The sequence below is a fragment of the Halichoerus grypus genome, chromosome 2, assembly GCF_964656455.1.
Source record: "Halichoerus grypus chromosome 2, mHalGry1.hap1.1, whole genome shotgun sequence".
In the NCBI taxonomy this organism is placed as follows: domain Eukaryota; kingdom Metazoa; phylum Chordata; class Mammalia; order Carnivora; family Phocidae; genus Halichoerus; species Halichoerus grypus.
Window position 1 is genome coordinate 85885811 of NC_135713.1, and position 12912 is coordinate 85898722.

The 12912-nt window shown below is 34.6% G+C and overlaps 1 protein-coding gene across 8 annotated transcripts in view; it reads left to right on the forward strand.

The window, feature by feature from the left end:
- Positions 1–12912, forward strand: part of TMEM161B (transmembrane protein 161B) — a 67312-nt gene that overhangs the window by 39618 nt on the left and 14782 nt on the right. For 7 of the 8 annotated variants that reach the window (XM_036072177.2, XM_078067077.1, XM_078067079.1 and 4 more), the window contains one exon: positions 486–642. In XM_036072177.2, the coding sequence (XP_035928070.1) occupies positions 486–642 (157 nt within the window). Of the gene's footprint in view, positions 1–485; positions 643–12912 lie in introns of those variants that run through there. The other variant, XM_036072276.2, reaches the window with a different exon arrangement.

Sequence of the window (12912 nt, forward strand, 5' to 3'; positions counted from 1 at the left end):
TTAAGCGTCCAACTCTTGGTTTCAGCTCAGGTCATGATCTCAGGGTGGTAGGATTGAGCCCCGCATCAGGCTCTGCACTCGGTGCAGAGTCTACTGGAGATTATCTCCCTCTCCCTTTGTTCCTCCCCCTACTCCTGCTTTCTTAAAAAAAAAAAAAAAATTTAATTTCTGTAAAAAACAGCTAAATCAGCTGAGAAAATACCAACTCATTTTGCAATCATATATTTTTAACAACACTTTAAATAATACTTGGTAACATTCCAGGTTCTAAAAAATTACTTAATTTATGACGTATTAAAATTTAATTTTGAGTGTCAACATTCTCAATCTGTTTCCTGCATTTTTAGATTCATCAAACCTTACATTGCGTATCAACAAATGAATAAAGCTTAGCATGGTTAAAGTTAACTATAGATAAATCCTCCTGAGCTATTTATTTATGAAAGTTTAAGTAAACTTTTTTTTTTTTGACCTTTATTTTTCAGCATTGCATTATTTTCCAGAATACCAGTGGCTGGTGGATTTCACAGTGGCTGCTACAGTTGTGTATCTAGTAACTGAAGTCTACTACAATTTTATGAAGCCTACACAGGAAATGAATATCAGCTTAGTCTGGTGCCTGCTTGTTTTATCTTTTGCAATGTATCCTTCAAACGTCATTAATACTAATTTATAAGGTTGTGTTCCGTTTGTAGCTAATACAATTAGATCTCATCTCTGATTTGAAAAGAAATTTAGATAATTAGAGAATTTTTCTTTGTTGAAATCTGTTTTATTTAATAGAAAAAACTTTCCAAGTGGAGGTAAATAGTTTAAAAAGTGAAATACAAGAAAAGATGCCAGTTCCTTGCCTTTGCTCTCTTACGTGAATTTCATGTCACAGAGGCGCCACCTTACCCTCTTTTAGGTATTCTGCGATTTTCTTCCATATGTTTAAATATTATGTGATAATGGTGTTTCTTTAATTTTAGATTATTGCACCTTTCTCCCCGTTCCTTTTCCTTCCTTTCACTTCTCCCAAAATAGTAAGGAAACAACTGTTTTACCAAATCAGTTTTAGTGATACCTATGAAAATATTATTTATAGCTAAGCATTATATGTTTTACCAACTTCCTTGAACAATTTTTTATTCTTGTATATAGACGCTAAACTTTTTTACAGAATTCTAAACCTCAGTAGTTCAAATACATCATTTCTATTTTGTTTTCCCTTGGAAATATCCTCCTGGAGCTCTCAATTCTGTAAACTTACTGCATAGCTGTTAACCTGGGATTTTCTTCACTGTCTTCCTAAGAATTCTCTGTGCTTCTTTCTGGATCACATCATCTGCTGTTATTTGGTTTACTGTCCTTTGGCAGAGTGCATTCTACAGTATCCTGGAAAGGGGTGCTACAGTTTTTATTTTTGAAATCTTGCATGCCTGAAATGATTTTTTCCTCATACTCAGTTGATGGTTTGGCTCAGGACAAATTCTAAGAAAGAAATAGTTTTTCCTGGGAGTTTTGAAGGTTCTTGAGAAACTAGATGCCTTCTTGCTCTTGGCATATGCGTCCCTTTCCCCTCACATACACCCTCTCGATGCTTTTTCTCTTTTGGTATTCTGAAGTTTTCATCATTATTTGGGTTAAATTTCTAGGTTTAGCTTTTTTTTTTTTTTTTTTTTTTAAAGATTTTATTTATTTATTTGAGACAGAGAGAATGAGAGAGAGAGCACATGAGAGGGGGGAGGGTCAGAGGGAGAAGCAGGCTCCCTGCCGAGCAGGGAGCCCGATGCGGGACTCGATCCAGGGACTCCAGGATCATGACCTGAGCCGAAGGCAGTCGCTTAACCAACTGAGCCACCCAGGCGCCCTCTAGGTTTAGCTTTTTAAATCTGGGGACTCATCCTTTTTTACTAGGCTGTTTTTCCCCTTACTTTTATTAAAATTAAACATTTCCTCCTCCATTTCTACCTCTCCAGAGATAGCTCCTTTTTGTTTGATGTTTACATGCATATTTCCATGTGGGTACAAAGCTCCTGCTTGATTTTAGTTTTAGACTTTAACTGTTAACTGTTGCCATTTCACTCTGTAAATGAGGACTTGGCACATCTGCCTGGCTTGTCATCTATCACTAATCATTTCCCATTCACCTTGTCTTCTAAATATAGTAATGTCATTTTTTAGAGGAATTTTACTGCTTTTTTTCTTCTCATTCATTGTATTTATGTACTTAAAAAAAATTCCTTTATACTGCCATTTTGGTGGGGATTAGGGAGAGACCAGAAGTCAGTGGATGTACTCCATCTGCTTTTTTTTAATCCAGAAGTTTTATATTGACTCTATGATAAAAGTCTGTTTTCTGTCGTCTTTTCAGGGACTCTTCATAATGACTTGTTCTTCCTTTGAATGGTTCTTTAAAATTATCTCCCATTTTCCATTTATTTTATTTTATTTTCTTGATTTTTCTCTTAATTTTCTCTTAACCCTTTTGTTGAATTTTTTTATATCAACTTTTTAGAAAATTTTTAAGACTTTGGATGTTCTATTTCCATAACATTCTTGTGTCATAGTTGTGTAATATCTTTTTAGTTCTAAGGATATTAGTATCTTTTAAGTTTTAATTTATGCCTTATGTTGTTTATTTTCTGAGTATCCGCCTCCCCCCCACCTTTTTAGTCATTGTCATGTTAGAGATTGTTCTTAAATGTCACATGATCTTTGATTATATTCAAGAAGGAGGCATTTAAAAATTAGAAGCTTTGTACAAGTGGCTGGAACTTGTTGATTGGTGGCCTTTTTTGCGGATGACTGAGTGGGGACCTTACATTGTCCTGGGGGGACCTCTTGATACAGTATCTGCAGGTTGTTGGATCTGTCATTTTCTCCAAGCATTGTCCATTCTCTCATCTTTGAGGTGTAAGTCTGACAGCCAGTGTTATGGGTACTGACTGGGGAAGAAGGCTCAGATATCCATCATTTAATGTATAGGCATTAATTTAAATGCATGTCTGTGGCCCCCCTGTGCTTCTTGTTTTCAGGTCTTCATTGTCACCTAAGTTTTGCATGGTACTCCCAAGCCCAGTCTTCGCTGATTTAATATCTTCAGATAGTATTTCTTCTGGGTTCCGCCAGAGTTGGGGAAGGCCCATCACCTAATCTGTATGATTAGGCAAGACAAGATCTGACAAGTCTGATTACTGCTAATATAGTCATTCAACCTGTCATCCTGTTTTCATTCATCCTGCAATCCTTCCTTCAAAGGTCCTCGCTATCTCCATTTCCTGACTTTTCCAGAGCTTATGAATGAGTTGGCTTTCTTTTTACTGGGTTTCTCCCTTTGTTGACCCAGTGTAACAGAGAAAGCAGAAGCCTAAATCAGTTATTTCTTGTCCATCTGTAAGTCTTCCAAACTTTTGTTGACATTGCTTTTCTAGAAACTCATTTCCTCCTCTTCTTTGTTTTTGATGGCTTTTAGTTTCTTTGCTATATGGTTTATTTAGTCAGATTTTGGGAGTAAGCAGAATAAATGCATATCCTACATCTTTTATATTCAACTAGAGACTGCTGAACTGTCTTTTAAAACTATAAATGGATACTGTTTGAAATATATGATATGATTTGACATTCAACATCACTATGCTCCTTGTTGACTCTTTTGGATTGATTTAGGTATAATGTAGACCAGAGGGGCCAGAACAAAGTCTTTAAGAGTTGACATCTTCACCAGGTGTATATTCTGCTGGATAGAAATACTGATCATATGTGTCAGTTGAGAAACATCCCCAGATATCTTGTGCTGTGCTCATTTCAAGAGGGGATTAAGTTGGGGCGCCTGCGTGGCTCAGTCGTTAAGCGTCTGCCTTCGGCTCAGGTCACAATCCCAGGGTCCTGGGATCGAGCCCTGCATTGGGCTCCCTGCTCGGCAGGAAGCCTGCTTCTCCCTCTCCAACTCCCCCTGCTTGTGTTCCTGCTTTCTCTCCTCTCTCTCTCTCTCTGTCAAATAAATAAATAAAATCTTTAAAAAAAAAAAAGATTAAGTTGATAAGCAATTAGAATATTACTTTTTAATTCTATAGTGTTAAATATGTAAAAATACTATGCAGTCAGAATAAAGACCCAGCCGTAAGCGTCGAGTTACATAAACACACTAAACGTATCTTAACTTGATAATTAGCACTAGCTGACTACATGCCGTGTTATTTTTTTCATACTTTGAGTTCTCATATTCACTGAAATACTGCTTATTTAGGAATATTCCTCATTTTCATCATGGTTGGTGGTAGGATATTAAAATGGTATTTGTGGTATTTATGTGGAAATGCATACTTGATACCCAGTTTTATTTAATGTTCCTCAACCCTTAATACCTATTTACCAGAGAAATTAGAAAAATGTACCTCTTAAGAGCTACTCAGATTATTGTTTATGTGAATAAATTTCATCTTTCATTTCATTCAGTAATGCCTAATAATGCAAGAGCAAAGGTCCCACACAGTCTTCAGCACTGAACTGGCTCTGCTTAGTTTTAAGTAGTGCACTCGTGAAATGCTCCAGACAATAGCATCTCTGCGGGAATCTGGTAGCTGGCTGTCTCGCGCCATCCTAGAGAAGACAGAAAGTGCTGAAGGGCTTCAGAATCCAAGCTATTTTCTGCCAACTTTAACCCTCCACAAAGGGGATAGGGAAGAAGGAGGAAAGGAGAATTGTGTGTATGTTTAGGTATGTGATTTTCCTTCAGACTTGTAGCATGTGAGAAAATGACCTACTGCCTTCAGTGGTATGCAGGAAACCAGAATTCACTGCCAGCTATCCAGATTTAACATCAGGGAGGAGTCTGTTTATAGCCTGTCTTTTATCTTAGTTATAACATCTGGTTTGCCTTTCACACCGTATGAACAGTGTATAACTGCAGTGACCTCTGTCTAGCTTCTCTTTATTTCCTTATTGTATGTAGCCTACTTATTAGTCAAACACATGTCTCCATTGATTACATAGGACAATAGCTCCACTTAATTCCAGAGTCACACATACATCAGTTGATTCAGAAATTCTCTGCAGTTGTTACTGATAAAATGTCCTTTGTTAAAGTGGTCCCAAATTTAGACATGTATAACTTAAACAACTGGCTCACTTAAAAATGAAGAAGAAAACTGTTTCATTACATGGTCATTTTGTTTTTTTCTCCCCATCAGTTTTATTTGACATACTCATGTAGGACCACAATTATAACTTATACAGAATCTTGGAAGTTCTAAAAGCCCAGGAATGAGTTTTTTTTAAATGTGTGATGCTGAAATCTTCAACCCTGGTACCTAAAACTGGGCTGTCTCTTGTCATCAGCTCTGCTTTCTGTTTCAACAGAGTTGTACATGGATCTCAGCTATCACATCTTTTGGCCTCACTCCTAAACCCATCCTCATTCTCAGCTTTACTCCCTTGCCTATTTGTAATTCTAACCACCTCTTTGATCAAGTGTGTGTGTTCCATGTCCATTTATGCTGAGTTACATGGTATGGGGAAGATAAAGGGTAAAGAAAGCCTTAGAGTGAGGATGGAACAGTTGTATTAATTGTCTTTCCTGCATGATGGCATGAAGTCTTAGAGTCACTGGAGAAATGTCTACTGATTTTATAATATGAAGTATATCATTTTCATTTATGAATAAAGGAAAAGCAAAAGGTAAAAATGATGCTTACAAAAAATTCAGTTATCCTTTGGTGAAAGTAAAACTTCTAAAAATTAAAATACTCTACAATCTATGGATTTTTTTTCCCAAAGAACCTTTTCTTATGAATAAGCTGTATCACAGAGTAATATTGAGTCAATTACGTGAATTTGAGTGAGAAGAAAGCTGTTCTACAAAGAATGATAAAGCTTCTCAGTAGTCCTATTATATTTGGTTAAAGGACTGGATCATTAGTCACATTTCCACACTGCTTGTATATTACAATGTGGATAGTTTAAGGTACAAAACCCTATTATGTTTTAAGGCTATGTTTTAAAATTTTAATTTGCCTTGGTTGCCAGACATGCAGATTTCATACAATGCCAAAAGTTGGGAATGGTTTAAATGGAAATAAATTCTAAGGTTTTCTGTGTTAAATATTGAGTTCTGTATGTAGTTTTGTAAATTAAGGTGTGCAAATTAAATGCTGCATTTGTTTGCTGTAGGAAATAGACAACTATAGCAAACCAGCACAACTTGGTCACCTTTTCTAAATTCCTTAAAGGATTCTAAATTACTGTATTCGTTTTTATAAAATGTTCTGCTTTATATCAATAAGAAAAATGAAACACTAAACCCTGAAGTGAACTGCATAAGCTATCAAGTCTCCTGGGGAGAAAGGAACAGAGTAAAAGCTATTGAACCTAAGCCAGATTACTTGGTTAAAAATTTGTACATAGCATGGTGTTGTCAAAGATTGTTTCTTTTACAACTTTTGGAGATCTTCTGTGATACCAGTGTTGCCACTTTATTTGCCTTTCAGGTCGGAAACCTAGAGTTACAAAGAGAACTTATTTTGGGACATAAAACCAGTATTTCTGGTTTATTAATCTATAATTGAGACTTTTTTTTCCCTTTTAGCTAAGAAGTGATAATTTTCCTTCTACACCTAAAAATTTAAGGATAATCTTCATTGTTTTGCTTTGTTTTAATCCAGATGATTAGTTAATAGTTTTTTGTTTGCTTGCTCATATTGTTAAATAAAACCTATGTTTTATATGCTCTCAAAAATCCATGACTATTATTTCCTTTCACAAGGAAAGGTTAGGCTAGGCTGGCTAGGTTGAGGCTGGCTGTAAGCTCTTGTGGGACAAATTTTAAACATGTGTAATAGTTTTTTTGCTTAATTCTGAGAGAAATTTAGGTTCTGTTTCTTTTCTCTTTAAAGTAATTGAATCTTCTTCTCTAAGAAAATATGAAAAAATATTTTAGTTTAAATTATCCAAGTTGGTTGTTTTATTTTTTAAGTTGGAAGACAGGATCAATTCTTTTTAAAAGGATTTTACTTGATAGGTCATAAGGATTAATGTACTTGTTTTCAGTGTATGTACTGTAGCAGATTCTTGGTATAATTTTTAGGCTTCTTTGCAGTGACAATGCAAAGTACAATGTGTTTTCAGTATTTTGGTTGCTTTTTCTTATATAAAAATAGATGTAGGAGGGTTAGCCATTTGAATAGAAAAAAACTTGTTAGTGGTCACAAAAACAAGACTATAATCTGATGGAGTAGAAAACTTTCAGTTTACATGAAAATGACTTAGTTGAGTGGAAACATGTTATATTTTAAAAAGATAATATAAATTTTTTGAAAGAATTTTGAGAAACTTCTGTGAAAACCTTCGTGTTTATTCTTAGGATAATGTCCATTAGATTTGTGTATTGGCAACAAAATACTTATTCTCATAATGTGATCTCTTTCTATTTCTATTGATAAATCTTTGAATAATTTCAAGATGTTAGGGTATAGAAGACATTTTCTTAATATGAGAATATGAGAATTTCTTAATATGAGAATTAAAACAATGTAAGTACAAACTAAATTGAAACAGTGTCTTGGTAAGTAGATGTTCTTTAAGTTGTTAACCTAGATCTGAGAGAAATTTGCCATTTTAGATCTAAAAATTAAGCCTATTCATCATTTAAAAGCTCTTTCTCCAGCTTGAAGATAAATATATTTAAAATATTTCCTACTGATTAAATCTTTCCACTTGTCCTTGATTTTTCTTACCTATTGAAAGTTTGGTATTTGCATGTATAGTTGCTTAATTCCAGTTGCAAAAAATGTTGACACTAAATTAGCACTTTAAAAATGTCAGCCATGTGGCAGAAAAAAGTTTATCCCATCCCTAACATTCTTTTTATTTCAAAGGTTGAGATTTTATAAAGTAAAATAAGTTAGCTTTTAAAGTATGTGGTTCATTCAGCTGGGACTGAGGGGTTAAAAAGAAAAAAAATTATTAAAAGAAAATGACTATTTGCATCAGTAGTTTTGCATATGCAATTTTGAATATTTACTAATATTCTTTATGAAAGTCTAATATACAGAATGATCTATGAAGATAATAGCAAGATAAAGGTAGTGGAAGAGTTTACTCATAAAGCACTTGACCATTATTTCCATTAAATTATAAATCAGGAAATGTCTATCTTTACCTAGTGTTTTTTGCTATGCATGTCTGTAAATATAGAAGCCTAATTTTTTTGGTATAATAATGTTATTTACATTATCAAGTTGTATTATATATGAAAGGATAAAAGTAAGTATATCATACTTACTTGGAAATTGTGGACAATTTATGAAGAAAGAACAGATTTAAAGGAACTAAGAGAAATTCATTTTGAAAGCCATTCCTATAGTATTTCAGGTATAGTCTATTATGTATTTTTCTATATGAATAACTTATGGCTAATAAGCATATCATGGGATTAGAGCTTAAAAGGAACTTTTTTTCCTTAATTCAAAATATTTTGTTATATATAGGTATTAGAGAAATTTGGTAAGTAGCTCAACAAAAAACTTTACTATCTTAGCTAGTATAGACAGTCTGTGCAAGTGATCTCAAAATAAAAGTTACCATGGTTGTCAGGAACTCTAAAGAGGGTACCACAGTGTAGTTATTTCTCCTGTCTCTTAAAAAATAAGCCAAGTTTATATTCTGATATGTCAAATGCTAACGAAAGTCTGTCTTCTTAGGAAGTTTTTCTTTAGTTTACTACTTTATATGATTTAATAAGTTTGGGCTTATTATATATTAATTGAATAAAATACACATTGCTTCAAAAGTTTGGTAAAACAAGCAGTTGAGTTTTGAGTTGAAACATGGTGAAGATTCTACAAAATAAAATCCCATGATAGACTTCAGTTCGTTCAGCAACTCTTTGCTAATTCTTTTGTCCAGGAATAAAGTTTTAGGCACATGTGTTATTGCTGGAAAATACTCAGATATTTTTCTTTTGGAGGGAGAATAGAGCTCTTGGAAAAGCTGCTTGTTTACTTCTTTACTTCTAAAATAAGTTAAATATTTGTTCTGTTCTCTTCTGGGTTGTGTATACATCAGGTTTTTGCCAGTGGATGTTTAAATTGTATTGAAATCATACAGTTTTATGATGATAGTGTTTCATAGCATTGAAGCATTTCTAACAGTTGGTTAGTATTAATTACCATTAACACTTCACTATATTTTAATAGGACGTTGAAATAATTTCAGTGCATGAGATCGAAAAGGTAGTAAAACATACATATGTGTTTTATGCTGTGAATTCATAGTTGTTTAGGTTCTGTTAAACTCCAGGACATAATGTACCTTTTTTCTGGAGTTGGGGGTATGTTGTAGATCAAGACTTTATTAAAACCTAGATTGAATTTCTTAAAATGTCAACTTTTGTCAAACAATATATACACATAGGTTATATAGACAAAAGTACTTAACATGTTGTCTTGAAAACCAAGTCTGCTTCCTGATCCCCTTTGCCACTTCTGTTCATGTTTTAGCTGGTTATTTTGGCTTGTAAAAATCTTTGTGTTTCTAAATATAATGCTTATACTTCTGTTAATTCAACAGTTCTGATAGGTGAGGATTTTCCTTTCTTAAATTATGCCAACCTCTGCTTCCTCTCCTTTAGGTTCTTAATTACTTTACGTTTTTACTGAAAAGTGTCAATATTCAGTGATTATTACACGTATGTAAATACTACTCATATGTAAGCATTATAAGGTATTATAGCTTCTTTTGTAATTTTTTTCATTACTTTTTAAAAATTTACTTCTTTTTTCTTTGTATTTATTATTAATTCCACTAGCTTCTCCGTATTGTTTTCCACAAGGTTGCTTATAACTTGTATTAGTTCCCCCACCTTTTTACCCTTCCTGGAGACTTCCCTTCTCTAGCTTTTAGCTGGAGGGATTGCCCTCAGGCCTGCTAGACAGCCATCATTCTGGGACTTATTTTTGTTGTCATCTTGGAATTCTCTTTGCCTTTCTCCCAAGTTTAATTTACCATTTCCAGAATTCAGTGTTTTTCTCTTTCTTGGTTTGTTCAAATGTTTTGGTGGAGCTTTCTGCTGAAGTGTACATTCATGGTCACCAGTTTTAGACTACAGTCTGGAAAGTGTCTTAATTCTGTACTCTCATTAACCTGGATACAGAATTCCAGGTCATCAATATTTTTCTTCATAATTCTGAAGATGTTGCTTCATTGTTCTCAACAGACTTTACTGTTAGAAGTACAGTGCCATGATATGTAATCTTTTGCATATAATTTGTTTTATTTTTCTTCTCAGGAAGTTTTTACAATATTCTCTTTCTTTGTCTGGTTTCTGAAGATTCATGATCACGTACCCTGTTGGAAATCTTTTTTTCATTCTTTGTGCTGGGCTTCTGGTAGGCTATTTTACTTTGGAAACTGAATTTGGAAATATCTTTTATGTTGTCTTTGATAACTTCTTCTCTTTTGTAATCTCCCCACCCCCTGTTCTCTTTCTGTCCCCTACTTTTGTTAGTCAGATACTGTACCTCCTAGATTGATCCTCTCATTTTGTCACCCTTTATGCTTGATGGAACTTTGCCTCAACTTTATCTTTCAAACCTATTTTTTAAAAATCTCTTTTGCCTAGGGTGCCTGGGTGGCTCAGTCAGTTAAGCATCTGCCTTCGGCTCAGGTCATGATCCCGGAGTCCTCGGATCGAGTCTCACGTCCAGCTCCCTGCTCAGTGGGGAGTTGCTTCTCTGCCCTTCCCCTGGCTCGTGCTCGCTCTCTCTCTCGCTCACTCTCTCTCTCTCTCAAATAAATAAAATCTTAAAAAAATTATTTTGCCTGTTCTATTGATTTTTGTTTAGCCTAATGAAATAGCTTTATGAAATATAGGTATATGTAGATATCTATGTATAAGAATATATGTAAAAAATGTTTATCCTGCCTGTATCATCTTTCGTTTCTCCAAGTTACTTTTTCCCCAATGCTATTTTTTTCTCTTTTACATAAGATGCTGTGCTCTAATACAGAGATTGATAAACTGGCCTGCTGCATCTGAGTTGCATCCTGTTTTTGTATAGCTCTTGAGCTGAGAATGGTTTTTAGCATTTTTAAAGGGTAGTTTAAAAAGATTAAAGAGCCGACAGAAGAATATGCTACAGACTGTTGATGGTCCACAAAGCCTAAAATATTTACTATCTGTACCTTAACAAAGTTTTCTGATCCCTGCTTTAATGTCTGTAGATTCCTGGCTTTTCTTTCATGTTTAAGCATCAGACGCTACAAGTGAGTTGGAAACTGTATGAACATAGGGCTTGGTTAGCCTTCCTGGAGATTAAAACTCGGTAATGCTGAAGCTAGTTTTGTTCTGGGTAGACCGTAATGTCATTATCTATTGGACTTTTCTTTGGGGCCTGTTGGTTTCTCTAGAAGAGAGTCTAATCTCCTTGCCTGAGGGTGTGAGCCTGCTGCACAGGTTTTGAAGGTGAGAACACCTTTGAGTATGTAGGCTTTCATTTGTTCTGATTTCAATACAGTTGCCTTAATCTAAATTCTGTACTTCAGAATCAGTTTCTTCAGAGCCTAAATCTTCATCTTCTGCTGGAGTCACAGTGAACTTTGTAACCTGGCTGCACAGGGAGTGGAGAGTTGGGCATCCAATTTCTATTTAGAGAGGTCAGCTTATATCTCTGTTTTCAGCCTAACATGACACTGCTGTGTTTTGTAGAATATTGTACCTCCTAGATTAGATTTTCATGGAAAAGGTTAGAAGATTTAAGTATAACTGGGAATTGTATATGAAAGAAAATTAACTTAATTTTTTTTAACATTGTATAATCTCTTTGTCCTTGTAGACATTCTCATACTAATTTTTGGTATTGGAAGTCCATTATTTTATTCCATTATGTATAAAACATCGTTATTGCTAAAAACTACAAAGAAATCTTTAATGTTCAAAACAGCCCTCTGAGGTGGTAGATGTATTAGTTGCTTTTTACAAAGGAAGAAATTGGAGACAGGTTAATTAACTTTTACATGGAGGATCACCTAATAAGAGTAGAACCAAGATTCAGGCAGGCAGCCTAGATCTAGAGAATGCTTTCTTTCCATCTATGTTACACTATAGTTCAAGATAGCATATGATAGGCACGCCTGGCTGGCTCAGTCGCTTAAGCATCCAACTCTTAGCTGAGATCTTGAGCTCAGAGTCATGAGTTCAAGCCCTGCGTTGGGCTCCACGGTGGGTATGGCGCCTACTTCAAAAAAAGAAATTAAAAAGATAGCATATGATATACATACCAGGTGAATTAGAGTAGTGATTGCTGTGAGTTCAGAAGAGGGAGAGAATGTCTGGGCCGGAGAGTTAATGGTAAGCTTTATAAAGGATGTGGAGCTTGAGTCTTTGAGTAGGTAGAGGGAGGGGAATAAGGTAGTTCAGATATCAGGTTGTGGTCTCTAAGACAGTATAGCTGTTACCTTTAGGAAATGTTAACACACCATTCTGATTTAAGTAGAGGCTTGGGGACTGATGAATGAAAGCTTGAAGATATGGGTGTAGCCAGATCATAATGTTACATTTCAGAATATTGTATGTGTATTTTACACTGTGGGTTATGGGAAGGTTTTGTTCTAATATGGGATTCAATAGATACTTGGTTTTAAGATTCATCCAGTATTCAATATGAATTGAGGATGTAGAGGTTATAACATTTTAGGTATTGGTGGTTAATATATTAAGGTAGTAGTGATATAAGGAAGATTATGCTTCCTGCCTGGATTAGATTACATCTAATTTTGTTATTTTCTTTCCTTTAGTGTTGACATATTTTGTAATTTAATTATTCTGTGGTAACAAAGTATTGCGGTGGGTGTAATATTTGAGAAATTTCATTTTGGTCGTTTGATATCACTTTTGGCTAAGATGTTGTTTTGCTTTTCATTGTAAGTGAAGGA